This window comes from Lates calcarifer, linkage group LG2 (assembly GCF_001640805.2).
Source record: "Lates calcarifer isolate ASB-BC8 linkage group LG2, TLL_Latcal_v3, whole genome shotgun sequence".
Classification (NCBI taxonomy): domain Eukaryota; kingdom Metazoa; phylum Chordata; class Actinopteri; family Centropomidae; genus Lates; species Lates calcarifer.
This window is the reverse complement of record NC_066834.1, coordinates 12709207-12733056: the sequence shown is the minus strand read 5'-3', so window position 1 is coordinate 12733056 and position 23850 is coordinate 12709207. Positions and strand designations below refer to the sequence as shown.

At 42.5% G+C, this 23850-nt stretch overlaps 2 protein-coding genes across 9 annotated transcripts in view; one reads left to right on the top strand and one right to left on the bottom strand.

The window, feature by feature from the left end:
* The window catches only part of ppip5k1a (diphosphoinositol pentakisphosphate kinase 1a), a 29642-nt gene extending 20926 nt beyond the window's left edge, over positions 1–8716 (top strand). For 4 of the 8 annotated variants that reach the window (XM_018692736.2, XM_018692731.2, XM_018692734.1 and 1 more), the window contains 5 exons: positions 2268–2327; positions 3075–3254; positions 5536–5673; positions 5767–5880; positions 6184–8716. In XM_018692736.2, the coding sequence (XP_018548252.1) occupies positions 2268–2327; positions 3075–3254; positions 5536–5673; positions 5767–5880; positions 6184–6800 (1109 nt within the window). In that variant the 3' untranslated portion in view covers positions 6801–8716. The remainder of the gene's footprint in view (positions 1–2267; positions 2328–3074; positions 3255–5535; positions 5674–5766; positions 5881–6183) is intronic. The other 4 variants (XM_018692739.2, XM_018692738.2, XM_018692737.2 and 1 more) reach the window with 2 other exon arrangements.
* A 6225-nt stretch (positions 8717–14941) lies between these two features.
* Positions 14942–23850, bottom strand: part of map1aa (microtubule-associated protein 1Aa) — a 36501-nt gene continuing 27592 nt past the window's right edge. The window contains 5 exon segments of the mRNA XM_018692730.2: positions 14942–15519; positions 16219–16445; positions 16577–17047; positions 17050–23566; positions 23700–23840. Of these exon segments, the coding sequence (XP_018548246.1) occupies positions 15364–15519; positions 16219–16445; positions 16577–17047; positions 17050–23566; positions 23700–23840 (7512 nt within the window). The 3' untranslated portion in view covers positions 14942–15363.

Here is a 23850-nt window from a genome sequence, read left to right as displayed (position 1 = left end):
TGAACATCGCAATGAATCTTGTTTTTGCAGTTGGGTTGGAGTAGAGTATTAGAGACACACAATTTCTCAGCTGATTTCTTTGGCATGACAAGTAGCTGCCCCTGGGGTAAGAATTAATAAGCAGCTGATTGTGTCTCCACAGTTAAAAATATTGTGCAGATAAAATGGACCAAAACAGACTAAACATACATGATATAGCACAATATCAGAAAGAATGGTAAAGATCTTGAGTCTGACATGCAGGATAGGGATATGTGGTGCAGCCAGGCTATTTTCCAAGGTCTCTGGAAAAGGAAAATGGTATTGAGCAACAGCAACACTAGTACTATAATGCTTTGTTTCCATGTAGCTCTGTGTACGAGTCAACGAAAAGCCCATTAATTCCTATGGGAACCTCTGTGATCTACTGTCTTTTTTTAGACTGTAATTTGCCTCGTGTACATTGAAAAATTTGAACAGTTTTTCTATTTGTAGTCAGATATCAGTCAGCTGTTTGTTGTTTGTTACTGTAATAAATGTTTAAATGCCTACATGCACATAGACACTGAATCAGGTCAACCAGGATCAGGAGTCTCAATGGGTTCAAAATTACAGGGCAGTTAAAAAATCATTTCTAAGGGTCAACATAAAAGATTTTTATAACACAGGCCTTGATTCATTAAAGGGCTACTTTAATTAATGTTCCACTTCCATAAAGTTTGGGGACTTGCATGAGACAAAGAAGGTTCAGAGCTGAAGCAATAGAGGCTGAGATATCCAGATGTTTAATCCCTAATAAGAGTCAAGATGCAGAAACACTGGATGCAACATTTTGAATGAAGGCTTTTTGTTAAAAATGAGTCTCCGAACTGAGATAAACATCATCCTCCAGAGTCACCGAAGATATTATACAACTGTTTTCAGGCTGAGTAAGTTTGCTTTTATTTAAGAAAACCAGTACTGATAAATAACAAGTGAACCCTTTCCATCTTTTTTTGGACCTGTAGCAGCAGATTCCTCATTCCCTTTTTAAACTTTTAAAGCTTCCTCCCTCCCTCAGTGTTTTCATGTTTTAAAAAGCAGCATAACAGTGTAAAGAGCCTGATAATGGAATTTTGCTCTGAGCTAAGGGTGGGAACCCTGTTTAACATCCTGCATACAATTTGTAAACTGGTCACCATTACCCAGTAATTCAGTATTTTTTTTCCAGTTGATAGATGTTTGTGTGTGTGTGTGTGTGGGTGTGCTGTGTGTGAGCTTGCGTGCATGTGTACACAGTAATTACATAAAACACACACCTGTTGCCATCATTGTAGAGGATGTGATTTGAGCTCATTGTTAAAACGCCACCGACAGCACATGAATGTTTAACCCTTCTCCCGTTTCCTCTGTCCCCGGCTTCATGATTCTTCCTCTGTAATGTAAACCTGTAATGCAAACCTGTAATGCCTTTATTTTATTTTATTTATGTATTTTTTATAAATGCTGCCTGTATTATGTGGATTAAAGGATGAATACTATTCAGTCACAGTTAACTGAACTAGGATCAGCTCTTACTGGCAAACTGGGGAAGGGTTAAAACATTGTTCATCCCATCTCCTGCGTCTGTTATGAAGAAGCATTGGTTCAGTTTTGTTATAATTCATAAGTACACACATCCTTTTAAATGTTTTCAGTCGCACAGATGTGGTTGTTCAGTGTGTTCAAGATTTGAAAAGAGGCAAACATTCAATCATTAATGATGAAAAATAATGACTGTGTTTGTGGCTATGAGTGAATGTCTCCATTTTACAAAGGAAGAATAGACAATGAGATATTATCATGGCAGCAGACATTACTTTGTTGTGAGCCACTTAGCTCTATGGTCGGCAGTTTTTCTTTTTTTTTTTTTTTCTTTCCTTCCTGGTTCAAATGGATTAAATAGATGAGTAGGGGTCAGTCTGGATTTTATAAATCTTCTCATATCTCTGGTTTTGGAGTGAATAGCAAAGTTGAATTGCTCTGATTTCTTGTTTTTTGTTGTTTTCTTTTTGATTGGCGTGACTGCTGAAAAAGCTCATTTGGCGTTCACCAAGTATTTTGGTGGCAAGTTTCTGTGACAGTCGACCCATCAGCTGATCGAGCTATGGGATGTGCGTGCGGCAGTCAGATCTCACTCAGTACACTTTAGAAAATTCAATCCACAAAATGAACACTTCTTGTAAAGATGATACCATGAAAATCCATTCAGTTTAACTTCCACACACTATATCAGTATATTTTTGTCTTACATATATCATTTACCACAGGAACACAAGATGACACATCCACCATAGCAGTGGCTCCAACTCTCTGGTGCACTGCGAAAGGTATGACAGCCCCCACCCCCCACTGATGCAGTTTTGTGTTGGCACCAAATGTCCAGCTGCAGCTTTGTGTAAACAGTGTGACAAGATGACATCAGTGGTCCAGATTATTAGTTAATGTGGACACAAGATTTATCAGCATATTTACTTGCTTCTGCGGTGTTTTGTTGGAGAGGTGGCTGCGAGATGTTTTTCGTTTTGGGCTATACCGCTTCCTGTAAATGTCCTGTGTCACACTTGCTCCTTTGTGGGTTGTCATTATGAATTGGATCAGTGTTATTTTGAGTAGCATACATATATATATATATTTTAAGTAACCTTGAGATACTGCAGAGGAGCAACATGATGTTTTCTTTTATTTTCAGTGTCTTGTTCTAAGCTTTGCTGAAGTGCTGGATGATTGTTTTATCACAGAAAATTGCTTGTGATGATTTGCTGCTTTTTCTGATCTTTGGCTGTTTGGCAGCCAGGATAGGCTGTTTGCTGCCTCTTTTGTTTACAACAATAAACAAATTTTATACACACACACACACACACTACACTTCTCCTCCCTCCTCTTTCCACTGTGCTCTATCCCTCCTTTTCTCTCCAAGCTCTTGTTTCCCTCTCATCTGTATCGTACTTCAGTCCTTCTCTCTATCCCCTCTTGCTAGCTTATATCCTATCGTTTCATGTCTTTTGTACTGCTCCTCCTCCTCTTCCTCCTCCTCCACTGCTCTGTCCTTCCTCGCTCTCCCTCTTCTTCCTCAGAGCCCCTGGAGGAGCACCATGTGGCCCAGTTGTTGAGGCGTTTCTCCACCGACCTCAGCCTGGGCCGCCACCTCTCTCTGGATGGGGCGCTGGCCCACCACCTCCACCAGTGCTCCTACCACCTTCGCCTCTTCCGAAACTGGCTCATCTCCGGCCAGGACCCCCTAGAGTACCTCCACGGTCAGCCCCTGGCCCCGCCCTTCATACCCCCAGCCTCACGCCCTGTCCAACCACTGCTCACGGTTTAGTTGGGACTGTGCTTGTTCTGTGGTTGACTCTCATGCTTTGCCTCTTGATGTTTCTGCATGCTTGCCTGTCTCTGTGGTTATGCAGATTGCAAGCTGGATTGGTGTGAGCTGTTTGGGATTTTTGGGCCATTTATGTAGCTCCAAGCAACTTCTATCCTTCCCCTCTGCAGTGGTGTCAGTTGCTTTCCCCCCCTTTACTCTAATCTGTAAACCCTCAGTTTTAAATTTGTTGTTTTTCTTTTGAAGGATCATAGATTCTTTAAACTTTATGAAATAAGGTTGAAGCAACATTTTTGGAGGTAAACTAAGAAGATCAAATATTGAACCACAACTAACAATGACTTTCATTATCATGTAAATAATTATTTTCTCAACTTATTGTTTGGCTGATAAAATGACAGAGGATAAGGAAAAATCACACTGATGATTCCCCAGAGCCCAAGCTGACATCCTCAGATGTTTTGTTTTGTCTGACCAGCAGTTTAAAACCCAACGATACTGAGTTTATATATATATATATATATATATATATATATATATATATATGTTAGTGCAAACGTTTCTTATACAACAGACACAGTTTCACAATTCAAATAACAAGAAAAAAAACATTAATTCATGGATTCACATGCCAGATTAAGTTTGATATGTCAGAGGTTATGGTTTCAGAGTCAGAGTAGACAACAAAAAAGGACCCAGTATTACTAAGCTTCATAACTAAGCCTTTTGCATTTGCTAGAACTCTAATATGTCAGTGCAAGACAAACTGATATTACTGGTGTAATTCTGTACTCCACAAAACAGCAACACTCATCATCTCCAATTTCACTGGTACACCAGTTGGGTTGAGATTGAGGCCCACTAGAATGTGGGGAAAAAAACGAGTAGGAGCACAATAGTTAAACAAAATATCAAAAGAGCATTAATACTCTTTCTAACCTCAGTATTGTTTTGAGTGCAGACTGAAATGTGTCTGTAATAATGAATGTCAAACATTCAGGTATCAAAAGTCATCATCAAATGTTCAGTTAGATTCACAGTCTTGTTTGCTTCTTTTGCCAGACTTTGTCTGATCTAAATTTATAAATTCAGACTGTATTTTATTTTGGCTAAATTCTTGTCCAGCTGCTTGTGTAAATATGACATTCAGAGGTTCAGTGCATTTGAAATGAATTTGAAAATGTGACATTGGTAATAATTCTCAGGTATACACACCTCTATAGACAGTATACATTAGAAGCGAAATTATCTACACATTCATCTACACACTGTTCATAAACCAACATAATTTCATACACTGTCATATTTGCAGTGGGATGTGACATGAATATTTACATGGTTAAGCGACACATTAACAGATTGCCGTGGCATCATCCTGGCATCAAGATGTCTCGGTGAAAGATTTAAGATTTATTTTTTATACTTCCAGTCAACATATCATCACCAGTCTGCACCTCCACATTTTATAAAGCCGGAGAAATTGGTATTAATCCACATTTCATTCAACTGCATTTGGAATCAGCCGCTGTGTTTGAGTTCAGTTTGAATGCCAGTTGCCCTCCTTCCTGACCTTAACCAGCATGAGATTCCTGCTTGTTTGCTGTACATGTGGCGTACTCACACCCTGTGCAGATGAACACTGTAAAAACATCCTCAGTGGAGGTTTTAAACAACTGAGGCAGGCTGTGGTTTGACGCTTTGTGATTGTGAACGGCTCTGGTGAAATGCGGCTTGGTTGTGACCTAACAGTGGATGAACTGATAACATGTTGGACCTGAGCTGCAGTCTGGACAGCTTTGACCGCTGTGTGCTGCTGTTGGAGCTGCAGCCTGGGTGAATTGGGTCTGATCAGAAAGGCAGACGTTATGTTTTTGAGGTCTGCTTGCTTTTGCAAACGGAGCCAGACTTTCGGGATATGTAGACTTGTTACCGTTTGATATGGTGTCATGTTGTCTTGGCGTTCAGCATGGGTTTTTGCAACTTGCCTGTGTGGAAACGAACTGTTGAGGCTGGCAGGAGTTCACAGCGGGTCAGGTCCCGTTCAGAAACAGGAGCAGGATTTCAGGGCACCGTGTTGAGATGTAGTTTATGGGTGGTATTGGTGCGGTGGTGAAAGGTGTCAGTTGAAGTGGTTCTGCCTGCTCCTCCTGTGACTGCCTGGTCTAACTGAGGGCTGATGTGCCTGCGGGCATCATGTCTTTCCTCTGCCGCAGGCTTTGAAGGCTGCTCCATGGTGCCCTCCATCTATCCCCTGGAAACGCTCCACAACTCGCTGTCACTAAAACAGGTCAACGAGTTCCTCACCGGAGTGTGCGAGAGTGCAGGGGATCCACACACCAGGACTACCAGAGGTCAGAAACAAACCTGCATTTCATGTTATTATTTCTAAACATTATAATTGTCGCCACCAAACTTGACCTGTGGTTCTGTTTTTATCCCTGCAGCTCTGTCAGCCATGTTTGACTCTCACAACCAGCCATCAGTGGACTCGTACATCCCTCAGAGAGTCCTCTCTTCTTCCATCTCTCTCAGATCTCGTTCTGACAGACCTCCTTGGTGTGAGTATTGCAGCAGTCCAAAGATTTGACGTTTCTAGGTTGGCCTCCCTCGGCTATCTCAGTTTCAGACGTCTGGATTATTTATGGCCTCCGATACATCTATTACAGCCTGTTTTAAAATGAGCTCACAGTTTAGTCTCTGTTACTGTTTGTCATTTACAGAACCCAGTGAACCAACACACACACACACACACTTTGTTCTTCTCTTGCAAATGAAACTTTATCATCAGTGGCAGATATAGTAGTTCTCTATTCTTACTCCCTCTCATACACTTTCTTTGGGTTTGTTTTCTGTCTGTGCAGACAGCAGTGGTCCATCCAGCACAGTGTCCAGCGCTGGGCCGTCTTCTCCCACCACAGCTGACACTTCCCCACGCTTCAGTTTCAGCGATAAGATTTCCCTCACCCCTCAGAGCAGTGAGGAAACTCACTCCTCTCAAAACATTTCCTCTCAGGCAGCACCTGCTGTTGGGTCACAAGTCCTTGACCCAAATTGCCCTGCACTTTCAAACCCCGCTGAAGTCCCCCTGACTCCAAACAACTCACCAGAGGAGGATGACGTTACTGGTCACCAGCCAGATAATCCTGAACACATGCAGGAAGGACTGGAGGTGGCCTCTGTAGCCGTGGACCCTCCAATTTCAGATCCTGGTCTGAGGCCGCCCTGCTCTGCGTTAGCTGAGCTTGCTCTGGGTCGGATGGAGGGTTACTGCCTCCCAGGCTCTCTGCCTGTGCTGCTGGAGCTCAGAGAGAGCAGCAGCGAGGCAGGATCTAGTTCCCAGACTCCCCAGTCTCCTGAGGGACCCGATGAGTTCTTTGACACTCAGGAGTCCATGGAGTTATGGATGGACAGTCCAGAAAGCCTCCCCCATCCTGACACGCCTCTGGAGGTTGGAGCCACTCACACAGCAGAGCCATAGGGTGTGGAAAACTACAGAACAACAGATTTGTCAGAAACTACTGTGGTTACATCTGTAAGGCATCATCCTTATCATCACTCATGAGCAGTGAGGCATTGTACTGAGCTACAGCCAACCAGGCCTCCGCTCTCCTCGTGCTTGATGACTGCGTGTTGAGTAATCATGGGCAGCTTATCCTCACACTAGGCCCTGCGTTGGAGAATCATGAAGATGCCATATGTGCTTGTTTGTTGACTTTTGAAAAAGCACACTGGTGACACACCAGTGGCGCCACTGAGCCTCCTGTGACAGTCCACTGGTTCAGTCCATCTAACTGTAAAGATGTAGGGAGCCACTTGTTGCAAGGTGAAGCTTTATTGTTAAGTTTAAATCAAACAGCTCTCTGTTACTGTTGCTTATATTGTGTTGCACAAAGCCTTTTCCTCAAAGCTGCATTAATCAATATTTGGCCACTAAGGGGCAGAAAAAGTCAGAAAGAAGCTGATATATCCACAGCCCTGACATGCTTACCCCCTTACTCCCACATCCAGCAGACTCTGAGCAACATCATTCTATTGGAGTGATGTTTGTGTTCACCTGATGAATGTAAATCTAATATTCACTCTCCTAAAGCTCTGGTTTGCTCTACATCAACTCCTGACAAAAATACCTTGCATTTCAGCTGTTGATGATGTTTGACGGTGCTCAGCAGCTCACCGCCAACATTGCCTGTCTGCCATTTTGTGCCAGACAAGTAAAGCACAGTAGATTCATTAGGGGTTTAGGAGAGTATTGGGTCTGAAACATACAGGAAATGTGCTGTATGAGCTAAAGAGGCTACAAGATGCTAAAAAGCCGCTTAGAGCTGGTGATAATTCAGTGTGGATTTTCATATGTTTAGTTGATTCACTGCGACCGTAAAGATATTGATTAATGGAGCTTTAAATTGTGTAAAGTCAGCTTCTCGTATTTCTTACCTTCAGTCCTTACTCTTGGTCAGCTGCAGTAGTGAAGCTTTAGCCATCGTGTTACCAGTTTTCATATCATCCATCACAATCAGGTGACAGGTATCAGGGCATGTTTCCTGGCACTGAGGCAGCCACACGTTATCACTGCTGTATGTGCAAAAGTTTTTCTGTTTTCCTTGTTTGTCACAGTACACAGTGACATAGAGATTTGCTGCTTTTATGAGAAACACAGGAATCTGCAGTACAAGACACAGAAACTGACAATACAAAACAAATACAATCAGTGGCTCTTCTGTTCTTCTTCATGCGTCTGAGACTGTCCTGTGCTGAGCTTCTGTGGCTCATGCTTAGTACCTGCATTGGTGACAGCAACTGAATCTTCATTACTGCCAGTCAAAAATGTCTAAGTTTAAAATGTAAGTAATCTCCAGGTCAAACCGTGTGTGCACTGCTTACTGCCAAAGTCCTTAAGCCTCATCTAAGATTTAATATAATCAGTAGGAAAAGATATAGACAAAATATTTATTTTGAAATTGCATCTTGAAAAGAAATGTCTGGTATTTTAATAGCCACATATTAGATATTTAATTGTACCATAGCTATTGTATATTTTTTTTGTAAAATCACCTCATGATGTGGGAAAAATCTGAAAGCTAATCTCTCATTTTATCACTGAACAAACAGGAGGGGCATTTTACATTCAGTATGCTTTTATTGTGGCAAGCAGTTATGTAGCAGGAGTGTGTGTGTGTGTGTGTGTGTGTATGGGGAGGGGGGGGCGCGGGGGTGCACACATGCTTGAAAAGCAATTCAGGTAGATGAGTACACTGATGTGCATTTTGATGTTTAATCAGTGGGATTTCATGTTACATTGCAATGTACTGTAGAGGTGCAAAACACAACTGTGAGTTAGTGAAACTCTGACCTGTTGTCCTGTCTGTGTGTACAGATAAAGAAAATCACACCAGTCTGACTGTGTGCTGTCTTCTTGAGCTCACTGTGTTTTGACCTTTTTTTTTTTTAGCAGCTACTGATTGCATAAAGAGTCCATTCACCCAAATTACCCAAAAACCTGCCACACGTCCTCTCGGCTCTGATGGTGTCCAGTCATGCAGATAGTTTTGGTTTTATTTGTCCAGATTTTAGGATGTCTGACTCTGAAATCTGTGAAATTCTGGTGCTTAAAACATTGAAAATTATTTTTCAGAACCAGCCCCCCCCCCCGTGATGAATGTTATTTGGAAGTATTTTACTTTATACTGAAGACTAACTAAATGTCAGCCCTGTGTGGAAAGATGAATAACTTACATTTCTCAAATTAATACACAAACGAATGTCATATTTCTGTCATGTTTCTACATTGTCTGATTGCACTGTCTGATGCTGCATTTGAATGAAAATCTTCTATATGGCTGAAAGACAATTTTCAAGATTTTCAGGGGATGCTCTGGATGTATCAAGAAAATGTGGATAGATGAATGATATACACATTATTGCATTATTTATGCATTGTTTACTGATACTGCTCTTGTAGACTCAAATTTTACTGGACTGGGTGGATCAAAGTCTGATCATACAAAATCATTCAGGGGATGCATAAGGACAGCTGTCCTTCTAGTAAAGATTGTATGCAAGGAAAAAGTCAGAGACAGTGTGTGTTACACGATCTGGACTTGTGTAAAATTGCTTTTATAGAAATATCACATCATGCTCTGTGGATGATCCCCATTAATGGGGGACACCTTTTTAGGAAAGACACATTGCTGCTGTTTTTTTTTTTTTTTTTAAATCTTTCAAAGTATTGAGCACCAGTAACCAGATTCCATTTAAGTCCATTATATTTGGATGAAGGCAGGCCTGATCCAAATCAAGTAAAAATTACTGTATATAGTATGGCTAGATACAAGAAGAGAAAATGTTTTCTCATAATTTGGGTGAACTTACCCTTTAAAACCTGCTCAGAGATCCACCTTTTAATTGTTGAGTCTCATAGACAGTTTAGTAATCCAATAAAGATTCCCCTGCTGAGCTTTGGCAGCTGCTCTCTCCTGATTGTTCTGTGAAATGAGATGTTCTCACATTTCACTTCTGATATGTCAACCTGTTTAAAATGAGTTAAAATGAAAACAGTTGGAACATGGTGGGCCGTGTCGATGAAGGGTGACTTGAGTTTTCTTGGCAGGGCTGTGGCGGTATGTCTGATGGAAAAGTCTGGGAACTACTGCACTGAAAGAAGTCAACAGAGGTGTTTTTCTTCCTGATGATAATGCTTAGACCTTAGCTGATAAATTGCCTCTAAAGTCAGAGAGTGTTGCCCTACTGAGTAAATCTGTCAGAGGTAAATGTGTCCAGACGCCTGGAGTCAGCATTATCGTAGGGTGTGCTGCCATTGTGAAGGTCAGAGCTGTGCAGTGAGAGTGATGTTCAGGCTGAGCTGAGGAGGGACAGCTCATATTTAATAAATCTGTACTGTAACCAGTAACTGCAGCTGTCAGATAAATGTAAAGACTAGGATGTTATAAGTAAATGCAGAAGTTGAGTATTTCAGCATAATTTAATCAGATACTGAAATCCAGTATGATTTGTCAGAGTTGTAATATTGATTACTAATTCTTTGCCAATTTTAAACTTTATTTAAACTCACGAAGTTCTTGTACAACTACTTGTCATTTCAGAAACTTGTCTTTGTTTTGATTAAAAAAAAGGTTTTGTTGAACATGTTTACGTTCCTCCAGTGATGAGTAGAAGTATTAATAATAGCAGAATACTCTATTACTAGTAAAGGCCCATTATCAGCTAAATGTAGTTAAAGTTTCAGAGGTCAAAAACTCACAAGTTCAATATAACCAGTCGCTACAGCTGTTGCATAAATGCAGTAAAAAGTAAGGTGTATATTTTATGAAACATAAAACAGAAATACTCAAAACTGTACTTAGCATAGCACTTGAGTAACTGTATTTACAGAGATATTATAATAAGGACTTTTCACTGTTGAATTCCTCAAAGTAAAAAATATTGGTGTGGAAATCAGCTCTGGTAAACACCACAATGTAGAAATACTCTGTTACAGTATTTGTACTTGTATTAATAATTTGAATTGGGAAAATAACCGGTTGAAGGAGCATAAGTATAAAGTAAATGGCATGGAATTACTCAAGTAAAAAAGTATTTCAAAATTGTAGCTTAAGAACAGTAAATTTTCCCGCTGTGGGACTCATAAAGGATTATCTTACTTTACAGTACTTGAGTTAGTGTACTACATCTGTTGTTCCTGCTGTACTCCACCCTGATCATGTGACTCTGGAGGTGATGTCACTGCAGCATCTATTCAGCAGCTTGTCACACTGGTGATTGTCCTCCAGCCTGCTCCTTCGTCCAACACAGCATCAGCTTCACAAAGGCCAAACAGTGTCTGAGCTCCTCAATCTCACAACAAAGACACAAATCACTGCTGCCTCTGTTCGACTGGTTTTGCATGACAAACAGCTCATATCCGCCCCACAGGGCCACAGCGCTTCCACCCTGTAGATCTGTGGATTCTCACACTGTTGAAAAAGGGTTTAACACAGTCTGAACAAAGCAAGCACTGTTCCTGAGTCTGGACTCTGACTGTGCTGCCCCCCACCCTCAGTATTTCATCATCCAGACACTCTGAGGGTGTGAAGGGAAACTAGTGTCTACAAGGCCTCAATCACAATCACTGGTTCCCGACCTGTGAACCATGATTAAAATGAAGGGGAAAGAAGAGAAATCATCTCTGCTGTAAGAAAATTGGTAATTTTTTCTAATCTTTTCTAATCTTTATGAAATTTTTGTTTCTTTTTAGTCTTGCTAATGCCTGTCACTCTATTGTCAATCTATTGCTTTGGTACAAACTGAAATATCTCAACAGGTTGGATTGCAATGACATTCTGTATAGACATTTGTGGTTCCCAGAGGATAAATCCCACTGACTTTGGCAATCCCCAGACTTTTTCTATAATGCCACCATGAGCTAGACCTTTGTGCTTTTCAGTAAAACCTCTCAACAGTCACTGGATGGATTGTCATATATTTGGATAAAGAAATTCATAGTTCCCAGGGGATGCATCAACATTAGTCATTGGACACATTTTTTGGACACTTCTTAATGCCATCAGCAAGTCAAAGTTTCCATTTATATCTCAATATCTACAAGATGGATTGGCACAAAAATTTGTACAAATGTTCATGGTTTCCAGAGGATGAATCTTTGTGTTCCTCTGACTTCTTCTGTAGAACCACAGCGAGGTTTGTATCTGTGGTTTTGTATGAAATTAAGCACAATAATTAATGTTCTCTATACAGTGTATTCATCACAAATCCTTTCAATAAAAATCTAAAACTATGAATTTTGTGTTTAGAGAGAGAACATACATATAATGTAATGATATGAAACAACAAGAAGAGGGAGACATTTTTCTTCAGTAAATGATGTTTTTATTGGTCTTCACCACACTTTTTCCCTTTTAACAATAAATCTGTTTTCTATTTTACCTTTTTTAAGCATTTAAAGAGAGATAAAGAGAATATTGCACTTGAAACAAGAGATGAAAGTAAAACCATGAAGCAGAAAGGAGGAAAAGAAACAATCACGAGGCTTTCCTTACAGCACAGCACAGCCAGGTTACATGTGCCTCCTCAGTACCGGACAGCTTAGCTTCTTGAATATACATCTTTTAAAATAGCATTTCTATGTTAAGTCAGTTTTTCTTCAGCTATTACAATACAGGAGAATTCAAAAGGTTCACATGCACGTACAAGCAGGGCTCACTGGTAACCAACGGTCTTTATGATTTGTTTCACAGGCAGATGAGTCTGAATGCCACAGATATTTTTTTCTCTTTCTTTTTTTTTTTTTTTGCACGATACGAAAATGCAGCAGCTATGTGTGTGTGTGTGTGAGTGTATACTGTATATTAAGCTTTGACTGGAAAAAAGTGTGAATAATAGGAAGTCCTCTATAGATAAAAATGTATTGACATGAGTGACCTGAGTCACTCATGTCTGGCAGTCTGGGTTTTGAGTGGTCTGCTCATTTGTGAGTAGTGTTGATGTTGTTATTAGCCTTTACAGTGATGTAGTATTTAATAGGAATGCAGATTACACTGTCATTGTCTGATGGGGCAGCACAGTGGGTTAACAGAAAAACACTGACCTCACTGTAATCCCTGTTTCATCAAAGAGGCTGCTGATGGATCTGTTTAATTCAGCAGGAATTAGGAACCTTAACCAATCATCAGTGTCGTCTCAGTGTGGCTGACGCTGTTACTTAATTATCACACTGACTGTAATCTGGTGTTTGTCAAACCCTATCCTGAAAGTTTTCTCTCCCTGCAACGAGTTGTGATGTATTGCAGGCTACAGTAAGGGTTGCTGCTGCGAGTGGGACTGGTGAGTCAGATGTACCATATGATGCACAGTAACCAAGGCAACCAGGAGATCTAAGTCCTCCATGGAGAACGTAAAGGTAATCTGCATCTTCACATTCAAATCAGCTGGAGCCGCTGAGGTTTGGGCCTCTCCTGCAGCCCTCTGCTGTTTTTTTTTTTTGTTTGTTTTTTTTGAAAGAGCCATCACCTTTTATATGTATGTGCATCTGTTGTACATGCATCTCTAGATAAGTAGAAGAAATAAAATATTATACAGAGAAATATCAGGATTTTTTTTTATTGTGGATCATAAAATAGCAACCCTGGTGAGATTTGTTGGTCCTGTAATTTGTTAGATAGTTGGTTTTGGTGGTTAAAATCTATTAAATTACTGAAAACCTATCAAAATATAAAATCATCAATATCAAATTAAAACACATTTATATGTAATATTACATTAATAAAGTGTTACTTAAAAACATCTACTGATTTACCACTGAAACTAAAGTAATGACAGTTTAAAAACACGATGCAACAAGTTGAGGTGATTGTGGCTAAAAACAAACTCAAGACAAATTCTTCTTTTTGCAATATCTAAAAGAAACCAGAAAAAAGGATAGCACATATTTCAGTGCAAGTATTGTAATGTAAAATCAGCTTTAGGTTTAGCACACTGGTTACTTTTTGTGCTTCTTTGAGTGGCAGCTCCAGGAAATCTAAAACACAACGGCTGAAATACTGAGTTGGTGCTTTAAAAGTGCTATTTTACGCTCAATATGTACAACTTGGACCTTTTTGGTGTGCTGACCTTCTCACCAACAAAAAACTCACAACAACAGAGGAAACCAGCTCGACCAAGCCTCTGCCACAGAGCCGTGGATGTACTGCACGCTGACATACTTTAAATTTCTACGATGAATACACATTTCTTCTCCCTTCCAGCACAGTAGGACAGAAAGGCACATGTGGGTGACAGTCTAACTTCTACCACCAATCGAACCAGCCCACATCTTCTTCACCAGGCAATCACAATCTCTCCACACAGCCACATGTTCCTATTGTTGTAGTGGAATACATTCTTCATTCTTCAACACAGCTTTCGTATAAAGATCTTTTACACGCAACAACTGATATGAGGTTTGTCTACTTTTTTTCTAATGAGCTCTGAACACAGAGTGCTGTTCTGTATGTTAAGATATAAACAGGTAGAATCCAAAGGGCAGGATGATGATTTTTGTACTGGCATCACTGCCTCCGCCTACATCTCTCCTCATGATCCTCTGCCTCGATATGTCAACTGGAAATACACTGAAAAAATACATCAAAGACTACAGAAACAAGTATAGAGAGAAACTTATTCATCAAATTCACTGTAAGAAATAACAGCCACTGAGAAATTCTTACGGTAACAACTGATTTTCACTTTGAGAGAACCGTAGAAATATCATATTTCACTACAATACAGATTTTTGAATATGGTCATCCCTATGCTACGGCAAATATACTCAAAAGACATATTGAAAGGACTGCTGGGATCTACTTGAACATTTCCTATCTCACTAATGTCAGCAGGAGGCACAAAGTTCAACACTCGGACTGTCATTGTTTTAGGGGAGAAACAGAAAGGGAAGCTAGAGTAAAGTGGAGTAAAATTGATCACAATTAGCAAAATGTTTTAAGTCGATCAGTTGTGATGTGAAAAGCCTGATGTCTAAGATTCAGTGAAAGAAAATGAATTTGTACCTTGTTGCTGTGAGGTGCGCAAACTTGTGCTTTGATTTAAGCCAATTAGAGGACGAACAACCAAGTATCAGCTTTTTAATTCTTCCTGTGTGACATGTCATTTTTGTACAGTACAACGGGCATGTTGTCTCAGCTAAAAACAAGGATGCCATTGTCTCACAGGGGTTGGAAAAAATCAAGGTAAACGACTGAAAAACTGCAAAATTCCTTTCATGTGACTGAATAATAATCATAATGTAGTGGAGGACTAACAGTTGTCTACCGTTGTAATATAAATAATGATGGCCACGAAAAGCTTAGAAATGAATAAAAATCTAGAAAAAATAGACAGTTATCCAGATCTGCTCCTGCTTTTGAGTCAAACGATCACACAAACTCCAAAAGCAGGGACAGATTTGTATATCAGGCTATATATAGAGAAGAGCAATTAAAAACAGATCTACACTGGGGAGGGCAAGAGGAGGGAGAAAGGAAACGAGGATCTTAAAACTCGATCTTGCAGGCAGGGAAAGACTCATCCTGCATGACGACGGTGCTGCTGGAGGCCAGGACCATGATGTTGAGCTCCTGCTGCCTCTCGTGCGTCTGCTGGTACCAGTCACGGGTCACCTCCGTGTCGTGGGTCGGGATCAGTGTCACCTGAGAGAGAGAGAGAGGGGAAATTAGGTAATGATAGGACAAGTGATAAGTGCTGACATGGGGAATATACAAGGCTTTTTAGTACAAAATTCTCTTTGTGTTTCCCAGGACAGTGTTTCTTTGCTGAGCTGTAGGAGAACAGAACCAAAAACAGGGAATTTTGTACAACAAAGGATGTAACCTTCAAATATATCCACTTAGTCTGTCCAGCTCAGACTGATGAGGCTTCATATAAACTTCAGATAAACTTTGAAACAAATATCAAACAAATATCTTTTAAATTTAATGAAATGTAACTATGTTTTGAAAGTTTATGAGTCTTTATACACATGTGCTCTAGTAAATACTGTCAGTTTGGCTGCTATAACTGGATTTTTTTTTTTTTTGCTCTTTTCTAGTATGTGAGAATTGCCAGTTTCTTTATGTCTGTAAGAATGGTTCTAGCAACTCTTTCCTATACTTTACATGAAGAGCATGATTTGTTGGAAAAGTAATGAAAGTAATGAGATTGCTGAGGGAAATCTTTGTTCTTTGTGAACACTGAGATAAAGAAAGCAAATAAAACATGAGAACAGCACAGACAAATTTTAACAACTTATGCTACACCACAGAAGGAAATGTAAAACCCCAAAATACAACACAAATAAGATATTTTAAAATACAAATTAACTTTAAGGTAAATAGCTCTGGAAATGGTACCTGTAAGTTTGATCCCCACTGAGCTTTGCCATCCAACAGTGCATCAAGGACTCCTCGGCTTGGTTCACCACTTCCTGCGTCATTCCCACTCACCACATAGTATGCAGAACGAATGCGTTTGAAAAACTCTTGGTCCACGTTCTTGGCACTGCAGTGATTAGGAATGTAGGCCAAGTCCACATAAACAGGGAGGCCAGGAGCACCTGCAGAGCCAGACTTCTGAGAACCTGAGTGGGAAAACAAAGCCTAACTGTCAGTATGTGCAAAATGTTTATCTTACAGTATTTCTTTTGTGGTATTAAATATCACTGATATCTGAAGAGCTTTTAAGATCCTCTTTTTAGTGAATTCTGCTCACCTGAGCTGCTCTTGACACCGTTTGTCAGCCCCTTGCCAGGATTGTAGCTCGACCGTGAGAGGTCATCATCTTTGGAGCCTTGTCCATCAGACAGACGAGACATACGTGAGCTTTTGTCTGCCTCCTTCTTCTTCAGTGAGGCACTACGAGGAGATGGTGTTTGCTTGACAGGCATGGGAGACCTCTTGCGCCTCGCTGGGGATGCTGATTTGGTTTTCCCAGAGGTCTTTTTCAAGCTCTTTGCTTTTGGCTCTTTCTTAACTGAGCCATTATCCAAAGAGTCAGGATCCACCATGCAAACGTCTGGGCGTGGAGGGTGGGGGTAGGGGTCCATGATGGGAGCAGGAGGAGGATCATGGCTCCTCCTGGTGGAGTGATGGCTGCCTGCTCCCGTGGCAGATAATTTATCAACAGGCATGTAGTCTGCATCCTCATCTGAGTCCATGTTGCCTTCACCTGTGACTGAGGGTATTCCTCAGTACCTGGAGGCACATCAGAGTCTGACTGAGAGCCAAGGGACTCGCTGACGGAGGTGGGCGGTGTGTCCTCTGTGGCCAGACCCAGTCCTGCTGACATGCCACCAGCTTGGTGCAGAGAGCTGCTGTCTCTGCTGTGAGACTGGTGATGATGAGGATGTTTGTGAGCCCTTCTCTTGACTGACAGATCATGTTCATCGCCCTCCTGTGATTGGTCACTTCTGCGTCCTTGCTCATCATCATCCTCGTCGCTGGATAAGTGCCGCATGCAGGGGTTGATGAAGGAAGGTGAGAGGTCCTCTTTGCGCTGCCTGTACTCGGAGGAGGAATATCCAGGAGAGCTGCGGCTGGTGTAAGACGAAGTGGCTCCCATGTGTGCATCACCAGCAATATCCTGATCACTGTCATCATCGTCATCCTGCCCTCCTCGGCTGCACTCCTCTGCGTAGAAAGACGAACGGAAGGGCTGGTCGGTTGAAGAGAGTGAAAGTGGACGGGCAGGGTGCTCTGGCTCCATCTCACACTCCTCTTCAAACTCATCATCATGACGATAATGAGGAGGGGAGTCTCCAGGCACCATTCCCATCTGGGGCTTTGGCATCTCCCACTCATAGGAGCTCCTGTAACCTGTTGCCCCCTCCCTAGACTCTACCTTGGCTGGGCCTGAAGCTACACCACTGGCTGCTGCTCCAGCAGGGAGGGTGGAGCTTGTGCTGACCTCTGTGGGGCCATTCGCTGTGTCTGGTTTGCTGGCCTGGAGAGGTGAGGGCATGTAGGAGCCAAGAACATCAGGGAGCACACCGCCTGTCTTTTCAGTGGCAGCTGGAGCAACAGGCTTGTCAGAAAAGGAGAGGCTACCCGCCAGGCCACTGGAAGGAGACCTCCGGGTCATCTCGCGCATGTAAGCCTCTTCATCCTCTTCCTCACTGCTGTCAGTCTCCTCAAAGTAATGCTTGCCTTCTATGTCTGGGCGTGGTGAGGAAGTGACACCAAACAGAGCAGCGCTGGCTGCCTCTTTTTCCTTGGAGAGCTCTGATTGAGAGAACAGTCCTGCTGAGGCCCCAAACCCAACAGCTGTGTCCAGCTTGGACCCTTCAGACCATTCAGGTTTATAGAAACAATCAGGTTGAGGACCTTTGTCCGTGACTCCACCTGATGAGGTCGTATGCTTGTTTTTGTCTTCAGCAAAGCCAGTGGATGAGAGTGAGGGGAAAGATTTGACCTCCTCAAATGGGCTGAGGGGTGAGAAGCGCGCTAAACTGGATGTGGACTCAGCCGTGGTTGTAGCAGTGATTTGTTTTTCAGACACTTCCAGATAGTCATCTTTGGCACCAGCAGAGCTGGAGAAGGGAGAATCCATGACCAGTGAGTGTTCATCTTTAAAGGAGGAGTATTCAAAGAGAGGTTCAGCAGAGGCAGGCGTCTCTAGCTCCTCTCCAAACTGACGGCTGGTGGAGAGTGAGCCAGAAGTGGAGGAGGAGTAGCTATAGGCTGAAGAGGAGGAGTAGCCAGGGCCAGCTGTGGTTGTATACTGAAAGCTTGTGTCCAATGACCTCTTACTAAGAAGGTCTGGTGTCTTCTGTTTCTCAAAATCAGGATCAGCTCTGTCATTCTGATAATAATTATCTTCTGTTGATTTTAGAGTGAAATCATCCTTTCCTTTGTCTGTGGTCTGATTTGATAAAAATGAGTCTTTCTCACCACTTCCATATGAGTAGTCAAATCCTGAGGAGTAGCCAGAGAAACCTGTAGCCCCTAAATCCATTGGCTTTCCACTGAAGGATGAGGAGTCAACCTTACCTTTGTCTTCAGCCTTTGTGAGTGGGGCGGAGCTGCTTTCTTTCATACTTGGCTTCCCTTGACTGTTGTAGCCATATCCAGCCATGGAAACCATAAATTCAGGCCTGTTTGAGCCAAACATTTCACTGATCGGACTTTTTACTTCCTTCTCAGACTTCTCTTTGGCACCTTTCTCCATATCAGAATCAATTGCTTCTTCTTCCTCCTCGTCTTCCTCCTCTTCATCTTCCTCCTCATCATCATCTTCATCAACCACATCATCATCATAGTCCTCCTCATCCCTTGCCGTTAGTTTTCGCATATCAACCTCCAAACACGCTCCTTTCTCGCTGAAGCCTGTGGCAGCAGGTTTGTCTACATCAAAAGCTGCCATTGTGGAGTATATCTGGGGCTTTGTGCTGTCAGTTGGCCCTTTAAAAGAGAAAGAGTCTTTTTCTGATGATAAAGAAGTGGATAAAGCCTCAGGTCTATCAGCAACTGAAGGGAATTGGCTACCTGCACTGTAATCAAATGTCTCCTTCTCTTTGACCTCTTTTTCAAACTGGGTTATAGCAGAGGTGCTCTTCGAGTCAAGCCACGACAAGGTGGAGGACTCTTTTCCGTAAGAGACAGTAGTACTACTAAATCCCTCTTTCTCTGACATTTTTTCTGTGGCTGTTACTGGGGAGGGAGGCTCATGTTTCTGCAAATCTGCTTCACTCTTTGCAGTGTCCTTCTCCATCTTATCTAAGGACTCTTGACGATATGAGTCAGAGTCAACTGAGCTTGTTTTACTGTCATAGATGTCACTGTAAGAGAATGTTTTGCCGTGCACATAGGGTGTGTCTTGTCTTATGTACACTGCCTTTTCTTTCTCTTTGCTCTCCTTTTCTGGGAAATCATAAAGACTGAAATGAACACTTTTCTCAGGCTCTTTAAAAGAGATATCAGTTTTCTCTGCACTGTCAATTTTAAAGTCTACTTTGCTCTGATCTGTTGATAAGGTTTTAGAACCTGCACCGGTTGCAATATCATCATCTTTCTCATCTTCATCTTCATCTGAGTACATCACCTGAGGTTTTGGTTTCACCTCTGTGCTAAAAGACACCTGTGTCTTGTCCAAGCCCTTGACTTCTGTTTCTACCTTTGCAGATTTTGCCTCAAAGGTGAAGTCGTCATCCAAGAAGCACCCCTCTTTTGCCTCCATAAGTTTGGCCTTAACAGTAGGCTGTAAATCTTTCTTGGCATAAAACTCATCTTCATCTTCATTGTCTTCATCTGATTCTTCAGATGCTTCAAATGCTGTCTTGTCACCTGGCAGACCGAAAAGGGACGTGTTGTCTGAAATAGTGACAGATTTTTCTGTTTTTTGGGCATCGGCTTTAACATTGGTCACTGCCTCATCTTTGTCCCCTGTCTTAAATGGTTTGTCTTCTGTTGGAGAGTAGCCGCTGCTTGTCGGCACAGACTGTGTGGGTGAGGCCAATTTCATAGTGCTATCATCTGGACTTACACATCTTTCCTCACTCTCCTGCCTGGAGTGGGACTCTAACCCAGGGGATAAAGATGGAGGGGGTGAAATAGTCTTTATATCAGCACCAGCCTTAAATCCCTCTGTGCTAAAGAGAGCCTGGTTTTCTTTGAAGGCCTGTGTGGGAGAGTACTGCGTGGTAGAGAAGGGAGGAGGAGAAAAAGTGGTAGAGGGAGATTTCTCCTTTTCCTGGAGCATCTTGGAGGCTGCATGTTCATAGCCCTCTTGGAGTTTGCCCAGAGGGATGTCAACATTTGGAGTCTGGTCCTCGTCCTCATCTTCCTCATCGTCTTCCTCTTCATGGACTGATTTGATCTTTGCATCACCCTCCAACTCAGGAATGTTGGGCTGGTACTCATCAGAGGAAGGAGATTTAAAGCACTTGTCATCCTCTAGAGAGGAGGTGGGTGAGATGGTTCCTGCTGAGTGGAGATAGTCCTTCCCATGTGTGGCCTCTGCACGGGGGATATTGTTGATGGTGTCAAGTAGGAGAGAGTTCCTCCCAGCGTCCTCGGTCTGAGGTGCTGTAACTGAGGCTATTGACTGGTCCTCAGCTACAGACGTGGCAAAGGATGACAGTTTGTCATATTCTGTGATGGATGTTGCTGAGGAAATGTGCTCCTCCTCCGCAAGAGGAGCAGCAATGATGGCAGGGTATGGTGCAAGCTCAGGCTCGTGACCTCCCATGAATGCCTTTGGTTTGACATCTGCAACATCAGACACAGTGGAGCTCTTCATCTCTTTGATACCGTGCATGGAGTCAAAGGTGCCAGGGACATCAGGAACAGAGATGTCATAGGAGCCCACATCATAGCGCAGCTGTGGGATCCTATCCTCTGTTTCCTCGTGTATCTCCTCATCAGAGATGGTCTGTTCAGTCTCAGAGTAACCAGGGATCGTCTCGTCCTGGATGAAAGAGAACTGCTCTGAGGCTGAGGCTGCTACAGCTTGTGCAGACAGGGCTGTAGTTGATAAAGGTTTTTGATCAGTTGGCTTGGCGTCCCACTCCTTTCCTGTTTTTTCTTTTTTCGCCTCTTCAGTTTTATATTTCAGGACCTCGTCATCTTCCGTTCCTTCAAGTTCGGCTTTTTCAATCACGTCGCCCTCCTCCTCTGAGCTGTCACTCTTCTTTGATCTGTCTTTTGTGTCGTCCTTTACAGGGTATTTGTCATATTTCTCCATTTTCTCCTCTTCGTACTTCTTGTCAAAGCCATCACTTCCGTCCCTCTTTTTAGTGGCTGCAACCTGTTCTGATGTGCCCTTGTCTTTGTTGTCTTCCTCCTGTTTGACAGGGGATTTGGGTGAAGCAGATTTTATCTCAGTGGGTGGGGATGTGACTTTCTCATCTGGGTAAACTAAGGAAGAAACTTTAGTATCTATTTGCACTGAATGCCCAGACATCACATCATTCTCAATAGGCTCTGTCTTAAGGTTGGACAGCTCTTCTTGTTTTAGAGCCTCAAAGTCCTCAGTGAGGTCCTCAGGGGAGGATACGATGGACCTGTCTGCCAAAGCCGCTGCTGCAACCTCTTCAGGGATGTTCTTTGGAACTGGCTTTTTCTCATTAGCTTCTTCTTTGACTGCTTTATTTTTGTCTGTCTTGGGCTTAGCCTGAGTCTTGGCCTTGTGCAGAGTTTTTCTCACCTCTGGGGTAAGCGGTTTCAGGTCAGGTTTGGTGATTTTTCTCAGCTCCGGTTTACTTGGGTCTTTCTTTTTATCCTCTTTTGTTTTACTTTCTTTTTTCTCCTCTTTCCTTATATTTTCATCCCTCTTAACTTTCTCTTTCTTGATTTCTTTCTTCTCTTTGTCTTTCTTTTCATCCATCTTGGATGCCTTTTCTTGCTTGGCAGTTTTTTCCTTGATTACTTTCTTTTTCTCTGTCTTGTTTGCCACAGGAGCCACCTCACTGTTTTTCTGTTGTTTGGTGGCTTTTAGACTTTCACTTTTGAGTTTTTTATCTTCTTTCTTTTCTACTTTATTTTCTTTTGTAATGTCACTTTTGGTCTCCTCCTCCTGCCCACTAGCTTCTTTCTTTGTTGTTTTAGAGTGTGGTTTGGGTGAGGATTTGAGACTCTCTTTGCTGTCAGTTCTGGATCTTATTTTAGTCTGTTTGATGATGGGAGGTGGTGCACCAGAAGATATGTCTTTTTGGGTTGCCACCGGGTATCGCAGGAAGTCCAGGTGTTTCAGTTTCTCAAGGCCCTCAAAGATTTTATTCTGAGGTGCATTTCCTGGGAACAACACCCTGACTATCTTTTCTGCTGGATGGTGAGGAATCCAAACAATGAGAGCTGTAACTGATGTCAAATAGGGAACAGATATTTCTCCTTCTTTTCCATTGGGCATCATAATCCCTGTCTTGGCTTTGCTGTTTCCAGCCCATTTCTGCATTAGAAACTGCATCTCTTTGCTTTCTTTTACAGGGTTTAAGACATACATGTCTAACTTTCCCACACCAAGTTTGTGGAACAGTGTGATAGGTTCAATGGTGTTGCTGACAACCCTGTGAAGAGGCTCTGGTGTGATACCAAGCTTGTTGAGGTACTGCAGTGTAAGAGATGCTTCTTCAATGCTTCGCTTCACTTTCAGTGTGGACTCTGGCATCCGCAGCTTCTCTGGGACGTTGAAAAACACGATCCCGAGCTCAGGAGAGATCAGGTTTTTCATCCAGTCACCATTGCTGCTGGAGCCAGATCCTTGGTTGCGCTCCTCCTCCTGCTCAGCGATCTTTCTCTGGAAAAGCCCATTTATGCCAGGGAGGTTGTCCGCCCCAATATGAGTGAGCAGGACAGAGTCGATCCTGTCCAGGTGGCGAACCAGTTTCCAAAAGCAGGACTTCCGCTCAGACCCTCCATCTACTAGGATGTTAAACCCATTGACGGCGAACAAAGCAGAGTCTCCCCTGCCTCCAGGGAAGATGTAGCAGCAAGGTTTGGACAACTTCAGAAAACCTCCAGAGGTCGGGGGCTCCAGGAGGTCAAAGGGTGATGGCACGTCCACTGTTTCTGAGACATACTCGGTGAACTCTGTGACTCCATCCATGTCTGGGAGGTGGGGTTCGGGGTTCAAGCGGTATTCCAGAATATTTTGCAGCGGCTGCTGCTCCTGGCTTTGACCCAGGGAACTCCAGCCCCCGTCTCCCTGACAGGAAACAGTAAGCCTGGATGGCTGCTCTGAAGAGCCCCTGGACAGGACTTCAATTACCTAGGAACACAATAACAGGGAAAAAAATAAAGTGTCAACCTGAAAGAACTGTGCTTTGGAAGTTTTATGTAATCTTAAGTTGATCCATATACATGCACTGTGACTAAATATTTGGAGAGAGTATTCGGCTCACTTCAGAGTTGGAGATGATGTCGGAGAAGTGTTGCCAGGTGAAGGCTCCACCTTGCAGTAGAATGTCACCACCCTGTTCAGAGCTCTGGCCACTCAGTATCAGCAACTTATTCCCAGAAAAGTCACTGATCAGAGAGCGGATCTAAGTAGAG